Consider the following 15,511-nt stretch of genomic DNA (forward strand, 5'->3'; position numbering starts at 1 on the left):
GATCCGAAATAATGTTGTGTTTGTTCATGTAAAATACGGAAAGATAATTTTGATAATATTGTTTTATTTTTGTTTTCTTGGTAAAATAAAGACATTCCAAATATGTAAAGTTGGATTGATTGTTTAAAACCCTTTGTAATTTTTCTTCTAGTAATTTGCAAGAAGTGTGTATATATAGTTTTTTGTTAGACGTGATTATTCCAATTAAGAATTGGTTCATGCATATAAAATACATGTTTTACGCTGTAAAGATGTTTTATATTATATGGATGAATTAATTTCTTAAATGGAAAGACACAATACAATTACTAATAAAATATTTGACAAGAAATGCACTTCAATAATATATATTTCGGTATACAAAATAATAACATTTTGTGGACCAAAACAAATTACCAACTTTACTAAGAAAAAATGTTTTAACATCCATTTGCCACACCTTATAATCATAAAAAGTTAAAAGCTTACTAAAAAATATGAAAATGTGTCCATGAGTTTTTTTTTCCCTTCGCCTCTGAAAGTGTCCTTCTTTCTCAATGTCCGGGCATCCATCCAATGCATTCTTTTCGATCTTGTACACACAGAGCGGTACACTGAACACCAACCCAATCGTACCAACGAATTACTCACTTCATTCACAGTGTGGGGGAGAGACAGAGAGAGGTCGGTAATAACTCATAGTCGGGATAAAAAGGTTCTACTTCCTTTCTCAATCAAGTCATTGTTTTGACCGAACCATAGGCTAAAAAGAAAAGATTTTTAGATACTTGTTACAGTCCTAACCAAAAGCGCAAAAAAGTTTTATTTAGAATTAGAGTAAAGGCATGTCATTTGCAATGCCTTTTCTTGCTTTCGACAAGACCGTCAAGATGGAATGCACACTACCACTCTAGATCTTGTGCTCCTCCCCGAGAAGCACTCATTCGGTTATGTTCTCTCTCTCTCTCTCTCTCTCTCTCTCCTTGTGTGTGTGTGTGTGGGGGGGGGGGGGGGGAGGGGGAGGGAACATTCACTATGACTAACGTCTTCGAGTAACTAACCTAATGCTACTTTTTATAACTTCACCGGACAGGGCGTTATTTATAATCACTTTTTTATTTATTAATGGTATACATATTTTGATGGATAAGTCATAAAAAGACAACAGATGCAAAATCCAATTAATTTAGTTTAAAGACGTTTCAATCATTTTTACTCATTAAGCCAAATCCAACTAATTATTTTGAATTTTTTTTAATAAATGTAGTTGTGAGATTAATAGACATAATTCAAGATCAATTTATATATAAATAGTAATAACCCTCCACCAATTAAAGAACACTTGCTTGGAAGGAATGATCATTTCAATTGATGTCGAACATGATGTCATCGTTCAATTCAGTTTCTTCCAATAATGGTGTCATTTTGATTTTCTAATTGATAGATCGTTACCATTTGCACTCACAAAGACGATGTTTATAGAGAGTATTTGAACGTAAAGAATAAAATGTTGAGTCTTGGTTTAATCGTTTATTTATTGGGTAATAAATTCATAGGATACATTTTTTGAAAACAAAAAGAGTTCCTCAAGTCATAGAATAATGTCATATTCATACTATATAACTTAAAGTTTAGAGACCTAATATATCATTTTGACCAACTTTATGGTACACAATATAGGTGTACGTACATATAATTAACATTACAAAATAATCCTTAGATCATACAAATAAGGTATTTTCCAACATTAAATTATCTTCCATGTACTTATACATGTAAATTAAAATAAAAGAAAATAAAAGAAAAGAAAAACCAAAAACTTTCTTGTCATATAATTGACATATTTTTTGGGGACCAGATAATTATCCATTTAGGATGTGGTTGCCTTTTGGTCAATATTATATAAACTTCCAATATCTCTGGCCTCGTAAACTTTAGAATTTGACTTTTTAATTCTACTCGACATCAACATCATAATGTTATTAAAATTGTGTTCATGTTATTAATTTTAGGACAAATTGCAATAAAGTCACTAAGTTAATCGGAAATTTCGATTTTAATATTGTATTTTTTTCTTTCAATTAAGTCACTATATTTACGATTTGTTTGCAGTATTAAGCAAATAACTGGTTCTCCAGGTAACCATTTTTTCCAAATTGCAATAAAGTTATTAAGTTTACCAAAATTTTGATTTTGACACCGTGTTTTGTATCTCTCAATTATGTCACTAAATTATGCAATGTCATCCAATTGAACAGTTACCATCAATCTAACATGTTACCAAATAAATGACATGGAAATATTCCGATGTGGAAGCCATATCGCATCTTAGGTGACATGATTGAGTTTCAAATATAGAGTTTGCATCGAACCCATCACAGATCTTCTTCACTTATTCTCATCTTCTCGTCAAAGTATTTTGTTATGGTGTCAAACTCAACAAATAATCGGGATATAATATGAACTTCAAAAACATTGTTACTTTGCACTAAAAAGTAGTACAAGGTAAGCAAGATCGATCCATGGAGATACGGGAAAAATGATTATACCTCTTTACGTAAGGTATTTGAGTCACGCTTAAGGGGGTTGTGATTTGGATTTATAGAAATCAAAACAGAGCCCCTGCGAGAGGTATTTGAGTCACATTTGTTATTTATACTAGAAGTGTATCCGATCGATACAAACCTTCAAACGGAACCCCTGCGGGAGTACGGGACGAAAATATCCACTCCTGCCCCGATCCCGAAAATAAAACGAGGTTTAATCCCACTTCCGCCCCGCCTCTGAATTTTTAAAAAATTAATCTTGTACGGAATCAGGGTCCCAAGGGAGCGATGTCCCACAGAAGTTTTTGATATTCCTACTCCAACTTTGGTGTGTGGGCAGGTGGTTAGAACATGTGATCCCTGTTGGGCTTATAGTATTGCGTTATGGGCTCGGTCCTTAGCCTAGTTTTGGTATCCGATTTGGGCATGTCCAACCATGATTATTTTACTCTAGGGTTTTAGTATTTAAGGTGCATCATGCATCCTTTGTTAGTAACGATTTTTAATTATTTTTCTTATAAGATTGTAAACCTTAGTTCGCCTCTACAGTGGAAGTTCTTCATCAAGCTCTGCTGAGGCGTGACTATATTTGAATCATAAGCTTTACATTGATTCCATACTGTATTTATAATTGTATTGTGTTTGAATTGTTTGTTCTTCATCTATTTACATGTGAAAGATCTAAACGATCTGAGATTTATTCTCATCAATCCCGAAGTTTCAAAACATGAATGATATGTTAAGTTGGATTGATAATCAAAGGCCTTTATGCTTTGAAAGGGAAATAATTGATACGGTTTCTACAACGGGGTTCTATGGACGTATCGGAACATTGTGTTCGGAGGAAATACTTACAAAAAAGATATTTTTGTTTGATTCGGTGGTCTCGTTTTCGTTTAATTGATTTTGTTATAAAAATAGCAAATTTAAGAAAAATTATACGGCGTGGTTGTGCAACCCGCTGTTGAACTAGTTTGTTTTTTAGTTGCTTGCCTATGTCAAGCATTTTTTATATATTGTGGTTCAAAAAAAAAAAAAAAAAACGTCACTATTTAAGTCATTTCAGGTCTCAAGACTCAGCTAAACGGTCTAATGGTAATAAGGTAAAAATATAAAGGATAAACTTGAATCTTATATTTACCGTTATCTAAATATCACGATTTACCTTAAGCAAGTTGAAGTTCTTTTCCTACGTCAAAGAGTTGTGGCTTACAATTCAACGCATTTGGTCAAATTGAATTTGTGGCTCTTTAAACTTTTGACTTTTAGCTCTTGATCTTAATTTTATAGTGATGCAAATAGGGGCTTTTTAATTAATATACAACCAATTTTTGGTAACCATCAAGTGCGGAAACATGATGGTCCATGGACCTAGGCTTCATTTTCGGCCGAAGGCCACTGGTCCTTAAACATGGATTACTTTTTAAAATAAAAAAAAAGACCATAAAATGTTAAATTCTAGTAAGAATAAGATATATATATATATATATATATATATATATATATATATATATATATATATATATATATATATATATATATATATATATATATATATATATATATATATATATATATATATTATATTTAAATATGATTAAGAGTATGCTTTAAAAATAACATAAAATATAAAAACTAAAAGTTAAAAGCTTATTTTTTGATTTTTACACATTTTGGCACTGAGTTTTTTCGTCTACAATTAACCCTTCAACTTGTTAAACTGTACACATTCAGTCCTTATAACCGGATATTCTAGGTTTATCTGGTAAAAATGACGGTTTTTTTAATACATATATTCTTCGTTGGTATTCTGTGTACAAATAATATACTTGAATAATATTTTTCGTAGTAAAGAAACAACAATGATATTTTTTGAATATTTTGAAAACCGAATAACCTGATGGTCACCTACAATAGTCGGTTCAATGGTATTTGTATACTAAAAAAAAAGACAACGGTCTTTTTTATGGAACTTTGTTATCTTTTTAAATCATTTTCCCATTTGAAAACAAGAAACAATCATGTGAGTTTTAAAACATATAAATAAATGAATAAATCCAACTTCAATTCATTTCAAAATATTTTTGATGGTTTTAACTTGGAATATTACCGATTAACCCCTCAAACCTTAAAATTGAAATTCTCTTTCGGCTATTGACTATAAAGATGTCAATTTGTGTGGCTTAGTGTTAGTATCATTTGGTCAACTAATTTGTAACTTCAACTTTTGCCCTCTAAACTTTTGACATTGGCTCTTTTAATCAAGTTTTATTAGTGAATAGTAATGCATATAGGCGTTTTAGTCAATATACATCGAAATTTTGGCACCTCTCAAGTGCGGAGGCATGACGGCCTGACAGGTCAATGGACCACGGCTTCCTATTTAACCAAGTTGGATTATTTTTACTGAAATATTTAAATTAAAAACTACTTTCATATATAAAAGTTCTAATTATTACATCTCTACATTAAATACGAAACTTATAAAACCAAATAAGCAATTTTAAACAACTTAAATTCTTAATAATCGGGTTTTGTGTCGTTTTGATATTAACCTAATTTTATTTATAATTATCTATCTACGAGTCAAATAATTAAAATTTTAAGAATTAAAAGGATAGTAAAAAGGTTGGTAGGATTATTTTTTCCAGTAATTTCAAAAATAGTTTTTACTTTTTTTTTCCAGTAATTTATCAAATCTATAAAAAAAGTAAAAACCGTCTCATGCACCATTGGATATTGCAACTGAGCAATTGGTTATAGATTCTCTTTATTACATATATTATATTCTCTTTATTACATATTATATTATATAACCATTTCAAAATGCACTTCGGAACATGTTCTATACTATTTTTAGACACTTTTAGATATATTTTTAGGAGAAATATAAATATATAACTCATAAACATATGACATAAAATTTAAATATAAAGTATAGTTCTTTATTCTTTATTTACTAGTTAATTTATTAAATAATTATAATTATAAAACTTTTAGAATCATCGAATTGATTATAACAGCTTCAAATAACAATAATTTATATCTTAGAGTTATATTATAAACATTATCTTTTTGTAAACTTTTATCACAAAACAACATTTAGGATAATAATTATTAAAATAGTGGAGAGTTTTATATAATGAGATGTGACAACTCTCAACTTGGAAGAAGAAAAGTCTGCTTCCACTGTATACATCGTATATATATGATGTGAATTCATGATATTGTGAACGGAAACAACGACGGCCGGAGACGGTGGCAGCAGAGGCAACAAGATTTGAACGATGACATCACGGTCGTGGTTGTGCATGTGCTTTTGCTTGACGATAACTGTCGCCATAACTCGAGCTCAAAACATCACCGATCCAGCTGAAGGTATTACGTCATCCTTGTGTGTGTTATTTTATGCTCTCATTCTCCATGCGATTAAGTTATGATCTCCGATTTTGCATGGCTGCTTCTCCTTTCTGCCGTGTGTGTGTTTGTTGGTGAGAGAGAAATTCGTTCTCTTCTTTATTCAGATTTTGATTTAAGGTTACGTGTTCATTGAATTCAAAGATATTAATGATTAGATGCCCTAACAAATCCAGCTTTAATTCAATTATTCGAACTGAAATTTGTTACAATTCTTATGTATCTTTCGCGACCTTATGCAATAATAGATGTTAATGTATATGTAAAGCTTATATCGAGTCATTCGAGCCTCAATTCACCTTGAAATTGTTGGTTTTAAGCATATTATTGATTTAATAGAACATGATTTTTGATTAATACTTATGCGCTATTCAATTCTCGAATCAAGTTCGGTCATAATAGCATCAGGTCATGAATCGAGCTACTATTGATTTTAATTTTGTTAAGTAAAGTTTTCTCAGGAGCCATTGTATTATGCATATAAATAAAAATATTAGTTACGTTTTAATTTATAAAATTGGTTGAGTAAAATAAAAAATGATTTAGATAAAAAAACATTAATGCATACAGTATTATAAATTATTTACTTTAAGAGATTAAATTGTTATTGCGAATACATGATATTAAGTTATTAACAATTGTTTTTGACAGATTAATAGTTTTTTTTAGAATTAAAAAAATAAAAATATTTGTACATATCAACGGAACCCACTCCATTTATTTTGGCCGAGCCCACCCGCTGTACTAATTCTACTGTCGCAAACTTTTGTAGATTACAACGTTTGGAAGATTGTGTTGTACATTTTTGAATTATCTTATATGATTTTTTTTCCTAGATTAAAATAATGTTTTACAATTATTATAAATCTCTGACAGCATTTGTATACCCAATTCTACATGTGGGGTGGGGTGGGGTGGGGACGTGGCGTGGGGTGGGATTAAAAGTTTATGGCTTGTGCCATGTGAGTTGTGTCGATGCAACTTGTACAAAATGGATGTAATTTGCATAATATAAATGGTGTTAAAAATGGTGCATTTGACTATTTCGAAAAACATAATTGAACAGTAGAAATAATACAAATTTCACATAAGCTCATACATTTTTAGTCTGTTACTTGAAAAGGCATTACCAAAACCATGGTAATTTTTTTATTTAAGTCATTATTTACCTATTAAATTACAATAATTTTTAACCAACATAGGGTATATATTATTGACTATTTTGGATTGTTTTCAGCTATTTTGGACTCGTCTAGATGTTGTTTGTTAGGGGACTATTTTGGACTAGTCTTTTTTGACAAGACTAATTACATCCATGTAAACATTTGTAGAATGCAACTGTTTAATAGGTAAATAATGACAAAAAATAAATAATTCGAATTACCAATAATTGTTCTGCAAAAGATGTTATAATAACTTTTCTGCAAAATATATTAAAAACTATTTTTAAGGTAAAATATTGAAAACGTAAGAACTTTTCTAATATGTATCTTGAAATAATCTACAACAGATAAAATAGAACATATTGGGTAATTCTTTAAATTTTTTTGAACATTAACCTCATGTTAAAGGATTAGATGATTTATAATTATATTAATGACAATAATCAACATTTATAGAAGTTAATTGAAATCCATTATTTTCTAAATATAAATTATTTTAGTTTTTATATAACCTATCGTTAAAACTCTTTATAAATAAATTCAAAACCTTACTTGGCATTGGGAATTTGTTAGGAGGAGAAAAAGGATAAATATCAAAATATGGGGGCTTTTCATATTTAACTAAAAGTAAAGGGTTGTATTTGACAATTTGTGAAACATGTATCCACCGACTTATATGTCGTCATATTCCGTTCTCTTTTTCCCGCTTGAACGAGCAAATGCTGGTCGTTTATACGAAAAACTGAGATTGTGGCCATTAGGTTTGGAAATGAAGATCAAAATCAAGATCACGACTGTGTCACTGTTGAATTAAGTTGTCGATTTTGTTAATTGAAGAATATGATTACTAGTACCATAGTTAAGAACTCGATGTTGAATGAAACTGAAGAAAACTGGTGTTTCAGCGCGAGTTATAAATGCAATGTTCAGCCAATGGGGAATAGCAGAAAGTGCAGTAACAGCGATGGGATGGAACATAAGCGGAGAATTATGCAGCGGCGCTGCTGTTGACACCACCGACTTCGATTCCCAGGGTTACAATCCCGCCATCAAATGCGACTGTAATATCCCGAATGCCACTGCTTGCCACATCACCCGACTGTAAGTGCTTCTGTCATGTCTGAATGAACTTTAGAGCATCTGTCTTTTGGCCACTTCAATTGTTACTTATTATATGCATTCTGTTTATCTTTTAACAATCATCGTTTCCCCGTAATTCATCAGAAAAGTTTATGCAATGGACGCTGTGGGCCCGATCCCCGAAGGACTCTGGACTTTGAGATACCTTACAAATCTGTATGTATTCTGCTATTTCTTCACTTATATGCTTTACTTTTAACTTTCTTGAGTAATACTTTTCCCGTCTTGTATTTCTACTAAATAATCAATTATTTGCTACAGTAATTTGGCACAGAACTACTTGACAGGTCCTTTGTCACCTTCCATTGGCAATCTAACTCGTATGCAGTACATGTAAGCCATCCATTTTATGATAATTTAAACTCAAATGACCATTTTGACCTCTACATTTGTAAGAATACATCTGAGATTCAGATTTATAAGTTATATATTGATGATTTGAAACTTTTTTATAGGACTATCGGTATCAATGCTTTATCAGGGCAGGTTCCACCAGAGCTAGGGCAGCTTACTGATCTTAGATCACTGTATATTTCTTCCTGTTTTGTTTGTATTTCTTCCATCAAGCAACATCTTCTTCTGTTTAATTCTTTGTTGTTTACAATTTTGTATTCTATTTCTATATATATTTTTTATGTTGCAGGGGATTTGGCACAAATAATTTTAATGGTTCCCTGCCATCTGAACTTGGAAATTTAAGATTATTAGATCAAATGTAAGAACATTGATGATTATGATATGTAACGAGTTCCATTGATTAAATAATCTAAATATCATCTTCATGCATGTTCATTTTGTCAGTTACATTGATAGTGCTGGAGTTGGTGGTGAAATACCTCCTTCATTTGCTAATTTACGGAACATGCAGACAGTGTAATTGCATTTATCTTTAATCATGTTTCAAAGTTGTACTTCATCCATCATATAATAATTTTGACACTTTTCTTTTTCATAATGAATTCACAGATGGGCTTCTGATAATAATTTCACAGGCAGAATACCAAGCTTTATAGGAAATTGGTCACAGTTACGATCCTTGTAAGCAAAGCATTTAGATTATTTACATGCTTTTCACTGTATAATTATTTACATGCTTTTCACTATGAACTTTTTAAATATAATTTATGTTTGATGTTCCTATAGGAGGTTTGAGGGGAATTCTTTTGAAGGTTCAATACCACCTTCATTTTCTAATCTGACCCTTTTACAGGACCTGTAAGCCTTTATTTTATTTATAATTGATTATTATACTTTGCAAGTTGCTATTTTGATCTTTTAATTTGTTTTCTATATTGTTACAGGAGGATAAGTGGTTTATCTAATGGAACTCTGGATTTCATTAGGGATTTGAAGTCCCTCAATGTTCTGTGAGTATATATATTTGATCTTTCTTAAGTAAATATATTGATTTTGCTGAAGATAAAATATAATGAGAGGGCAATTCTTGCAGAATGTTGAGGAATAACAGAATTTCTGGCTCTATTCCAAGTGATATTGGAGAATATGTAAACTTGACACAACTGTAAGTAGTCTGAATTGAAACTGAATTATCTGATTATAATGATTTACTTTCGTAATATGAATATATAAACTAATAAAGAAAATCTCTCCAATTGGGTTTCTACTTTCAGGGATTTGAGTTTTAACAATTTGAGTGGGCCTATTCCAGCAGGGTTGTTCAACTTGAGCCAATTGTCCTTCTTGTAATACACATTTTCTCCTTCTATTATAAATAATATTTTGCCTACAATTTGGTCAATAAATGTAGATATTGACCAAATTTACATGTCATAATTTTTAGGTTTCTTGGAAACAACAGTTTAACTGGCACTCTTCCCAATGAAAAGAGCAGAACTCTGAGCAATATGTAAGTGATTGTAGGCTAGTTAGATGAGAAAAAAAATGATTTTTTATTTCTTAATAATTTTCCATACAATATTCTGTTGGCAGTGATTTGTCATACAATCAACTATCTGGGACACTTCCTTCTTGGGCCAATAACCAAACTTTACAAGTGTACGTGCTTTTAAATTCTGATTTGTATTTTTTTTCTTTCAAAGTTATTTTCCATCATGGTTTTTAAAGCTAATATCACATTTTTAATGTGTGTAAATGCAGTAACATAGTTGTGAACAACTTCACTTTAAACAATTCAGCATTGAATTGTCTCCAAAGTGGTTTCCCTTGTAACCGTGGATCACCAATATGTAAGCAAAACCACATCAACTTTCTCTTTGTTATTAATTACATTTTTGGTTCCTATTCGAGGTTTTTGTAAGCTTTTTGGTCCCACTATATTTTTGGGACAAAAACTGCAAAAATTAGTTGTAGTCAGGTAACAGAAACCTCACAAGAACCTGAAGTAAGGACCAAATTGTAAGAGAACTTTTTAGGACAGAAGTTGCAAAAATCAACTATACTCGGGTACCAATTATGTAATTTAATATAACTTGATTTGTGGAGTACCGTTTTGATGTTGGTTTACACTTACAGATAGCGACTTTGGAATCAATTGTGGTGGCCCACAAATTACATCCTCAAGTCAATTAGTCCATGAGCAAGATAACGAACAACTGGGGCCCGCAACATACTATTTGACTCCCGAAAGGAGGTGGGGTGTCAGCAATGTGGGACGAAGAGACAATCCGAGATACACAGCCTTCGCTCTACGCCAATTCACAAACACTTTAGATTCAGAACTTTTCCAAACAGCAAGACTCTCTGCTGGATCTTTAAGATATTATGGTTTAGGCCTTGAGAATGGCAACTACACTGTAAATCTCCGGTTTGCAGAGCTTGCAATAGAAGATGGTTCCACTTGGAGAAGCCTTGGAAGGCGCGTATTTGACATTTATGTCCAGGTCTGTTATCTGTGTTAGCTGTTTCTTTTTGATTTAACGAACTTAATGGTCAACCTTGTTACATGGGTGGTGAAAATCTGTTTTATTTTATTTTTTTCAGGGAAACCGGGTTTTTCAAGATTTTAATATTAAAAGGGAAGCAGGGGGGGCTTCGTTTAGTCCTGTTTCAAAGGAAGTGACAGTTGAGGTTATAAATAACTACCTTGAGATTCATCTATTATGGACTGGAAAAGGGACTTGTTGTGTACCTACTCAAGGAGATTTTGGACCTCTTATCTCAGCAATCAGTGCTACACCAAGTAAAATTCTTTCATGAAATTGTTTTTTCTTAACTTTTTGCTCTTGATTGACAATATGACAAGACAACCCCCTTTACTTGTTTTTTTTACAGATTTCGTCCCTACTGTGAGCAACAATCCACCTTCCAACAAGAAGAAGAATAATACCGGTTTGATTGTGGCGGGGATTTTGGTTCCAATTGTAGTTGTGAGCTTTATGGTGTTATTAGCCCTGTATCTTCTTCGTCAGCGAAGGAAAAAGAAGAATAATGATGACAATTATGATGAAGGTGATTTTCTTGAATCTTTCTTTATGACATAGATGAATAATGTTTTCCATTGTTTTTCCTTTGATTTTCTTAATAACGTTTGCTAATTTGCAGAGTTTTTGGGAATTGACACGAAGCCTTATACTTTTGGCTATGGAGACTTGAGAGATGCAACAGATGATTTTAGTCCTGCAAATAAACTTGGGGAGGGTGGTTTTGGACCTGTTTACAAGGTAATTCATACTCTTTTTTTTTTTTTATCAATAATTTAATTTTTGCTTTTTATAGTCGAATCGAATGGAATGACAAAAGAATGGAACAGAGTAATGGAATGAGAGTGATTACATTCCATGCTCATGTTTGGTTGCCTTGCATGAATCGAATGAATTTTCTTATGATTTTTTTATATTATGTGTAAATACGACTTTTAATTTTAACGCTACTCTATATATTATCTCAAGGAATAATCACTAAAATGACCAAAATGGGTGGTGCCCTATCATGAAATGATTACCTTTTGAACAGTTATCACGCAATAACCACCAGCTTTGCAACAATGATTTTGCAAAATTGCTTTATGAATTGCCCAATAGAATTTTGCAAAGAAAAAAAAGTCAAAGGTTTTTGTAAGGGTTACCATTTATAAAGCGATTTCAAAAAGTATATTGCAAAGCGCATTTTGGTAGATATATGGTTATTTTGTGGTAAGTGTTCAAAAAGTGGTCAGTTGGTGACGACACCACCCATTTTGGTCATTTTGTAATTAGAATAAATTATTGTTTTTGGTTGTTGAGTATAACTGGTTTTTGCAATTTGGTCCCAAAAGTATAGTCACTTTATTTGGAACAGGGACTAAAACGTTAGAAAAACCTAAAATAAGGATAAAAATTTCATATGTATTTTTTGGGACCCAAATCCCAAGGATCAGCGATAGTCAGGGACCAAAAATGTAATTTAATTTTGTAATTGTAATTATTGAGCTTTTATGTAAAAAAATTAAACATAATATAAGCTTATAAAAAAACTCCCAGTAAGCTACAATAAGTTATTTCTAAAAATAAAGGTATATTATAGTTAAAAATAAAATAAAATTTAAAAATATTTATTTTATTAAAGTAAGGATTATATTGCAATTCTTCTTTCCGGTCCATGATGGAATGAATAAAAATAAAAATAAAAATAAAATAAAATAAAAACCTTATCTAGGGAATGGAAGGAATAACATTCACATATATCCACATTCCTTCAAAACTGGTTCATTCCATTCATTCACACAAAACAAATAGGCCTTTTTCATTCCAGTGGAATGAATGATTTCAGCATTCCAAACAGGCAAACACTAGCTTAAAAAATCTTTTCCACAATAAACAGGGAACACTTGATGATGGAAGGGTAATAGCTGTGAAACAACTCTCCATAGCCTCACACCAAGGCAAGTCCCAATTTGTTGCAGAAATTGCCACAATATCTGCAGTCCAACACCGTAACCTCGTGAAACTCTACGGATGCTGCATCGACGGAGAAAAACGTCTTCTTGTCTATGAGTATCTTGAAAACAAGAGTCTCGATCAAGCGTTATTTGGTATAAAAACTTACATATTTTTAGACCTTTGGATATAAAGTACTAAAAAAATATAATGCTATAATGTTACATTTTTTGGTCTATGATGCAGGAAGGAAAAAATTGTCACTTACATGGTCTACCCGTTTTGAAATATGCATGGGGTTAGCACGCGGTCTCTCGTATCTCCATGAGGAATCACGCATACGAATTATACATCGAGATGTGAAATCTAGCAATGTTTTACTTGATTCCGATCTGACCCCTAAGATATCAGATTTTGGTTTGGCCAAACTTTATGATGACAAGAAAACACATATGAGTACTCGTGTTGCAGGCACAATGTAAGATTAACTATTTAATTTATTCTATTTTGAAAAAGAGTAAATAACATTTTTTTTATTTATCCTTGAGTATAGATGATTTTTTCAGCTTTAGTTCTTATTTGAGGTTTTTGTAACATTTTTGGTCCATGCTCTTTTGAGACCAAAATTGCAAAAATCAGCTGTACTTACGGACCAATTATGTAAAGTAACCTACTTTTTGAAAATTACATTTTTGGTTCCGGAGTGTACTTGCTGATTTTTGCAATTTTGGTCCCCAAAAGTTTTCTCTTATGGTTTTAGTCCTTATTTGAGATTCTTGTAATGTTTTTGGTCCCTGTTCCAAGTAAAATGGCTATTTTGGTCCCCAATTATAGCATATTTTGCAATTTTGGTCCCAAAGTTACAATTATTTTACTTGAAACAGGGACCAAAAACATTATAAAATGAAAGTTTAAAAATCAGCTAGAATCATGGACCAAAAATGTAATTTACCCACGACTATATTTTAAGGATCAAATTCGCAAAATTTAACTTTTCTAGGGGACAATAATTAGTCATTTTACTTGAATCACAAGAACCTCAAGTAAGGACCACAATTCCCAAAGAACTTTTTGGTACCAAAATTGCAAAAGTCAGCTAGTCTTCAAAAAAAAAAAAGAATGATAAGCTGACCAAGTCTTATTGATTTAATATGTAGTGGGTATCTGGCGCCAGAGTATGCAATGCGTGGACACCTCACGGAAAAGGCTGATGTGTTTGGGTTTGGAGTTGTGGCTTTAGAGATTGTCAGCGGAAGGCCCAATTCTGATTCAAGTTTGGATGATGAGAGAATATATCTTCTTGAATGGGTATGTTTCATCATCATCATCATCATCATCTTCTTCTTCTTCTTCTTCTTGAATTTTATAACAAGGGTTAATGTCATAAAATCACAACCAACTATTGAGTGTTAACTCTGGCATGATTTCAGGCATGGAACCTACATGAAGCGAACCGTGAACTCGAGTTAGTGGATGAAGAATTGTCTGAATTTGACGAAAACGAAGTGAAAAGAGTAATAAGAGTTGCCCTTTTATGCACACAAACTTCACCAACATATCGACCATCAATGTCGCGTGTGGTGGCCATGATTTCAGGTGATGTTGAAGCAAGTGGTGAAATTACTCGGCCCGAGTACTTGACCGGTTTCAAATTTAATGATGCTACAACTTTTAAGAGTGCGGTTCCAACTTCAGCTTCAACTACAACTACAACTACAACTACGGGTACTAGTGATGGTGTCGCAAGTACGAGTAACTCGACTGTTTCACCATCACTACTTTCGCCACATGATGTTTCCCGACCCATGCTTCATGATATTATCGGAGAAGGTAGGTGATGTTGATTAATTACCTAAATGCCCTTCATGGTATATATAAATATGTAAAATCCTGTGATTTAGACTTTAACTTGTGGATGGCCCGCGGGTTTATTAAACATGTATTTTCGACACGGGGACCGTTTCTATAAGTTATGTGAAACACATGGATAATTTCTGTAAATTTTCTATTAGGTAGGGACCATTTTTATAATTTTGTGAAACACTAGGAGCATTTTTGTTATTTTGCTATTAGGCAGGGACCATCTATGTAATTTTATGAAACACATCGACCATTTCTGTCTTTCTACTATTGAAAGGGACAATTTATGTAATTTTGTGAAACACAAGGACCATTTCTATAATTCAGCTATTGGAAAGAGACCATTTCTATATTTTTGTGAAACTCAAAGACCATTTGCGGCAATTTTGTGAAACATAAGAATGTCAAATAGAGTAGAGTGCTATTGGTATCATTTGGTCAGTTAGTTTGTATCTTCAACTTTTTCCCTACAAAGTTTTTGTATCGGTTCTCTAATCACATTTTAGTACTATTATAGTAAATGCTTGTAGGAGCGTCTTAGTCAACATACAATTAAGCTTTGCAAAATCAT

At 32.0% G+C, this 15,511-nt stretch overlaps 1 protein-coding gene across 1 annotated transcript; it reads left to right on the forward strand.

Moving 5' to 3' along the window:
- The first annotated feature begins 5,678 nt into the window (after positions 1-5,678).
- Positions 5,679-15,292, forward strand: LOC111905689 (probable LRR receptor-like serine/threonine-protein kinase At1g56140). The gene is made up of 23 exons (XM_023901394.3): positions 5,679-5,903; positions 8,011-8,206; positions 8,330-8,401; positions 8,507-8,578; positions 8,701-8,772; positions 8,889-8,960; positions 9,047-9,118; positions 9,212-9,283; positions 9,389-9,460; positions 9,547-9,612; positions 9,696-9,767; positions 9,877-9,948; positions 10,047-10,112; positions 10,196-10,261; positions 10,364-10,452; positions 10,739-11,106; positions 11,207-11,405; positions 11,498-11,674; positions 11,768-11,886; positions 13,025-13,235; positions 13,327-13,558; positions 14,238-14,388; positions 14,511-15,292. The coding sequence occupies exons 1-23, from the start codon at positions 5,813-5,815 to the stop codon at positions 14,916-14,918; spliced, it is 3,087 nt and encodes a 1,028-aa protein (XP_023757162.1). The 5' UTR covers positions 5,679-5,812; the 3' UTR covers positions 14,919-15,292.
- The last annotated feature ends 219 nt before the right edge of the window (positions 15,293-15,511 follow it).

The sequence above is a fragment of the Lactuca sativa genome, chromosome 7 (assembly GCF_002870075.4).
Source record: "Lactuca sativa cultivar Salinas chromosome 7, Lsat_Salinas_v11, whole genome shotgun sequence".
NCBI lineage: Eukaryota > Viridiplantae > Streptophyta > Magnoliopsida > Asterales > Asteraceae > Lactuca > Lactuca sativa.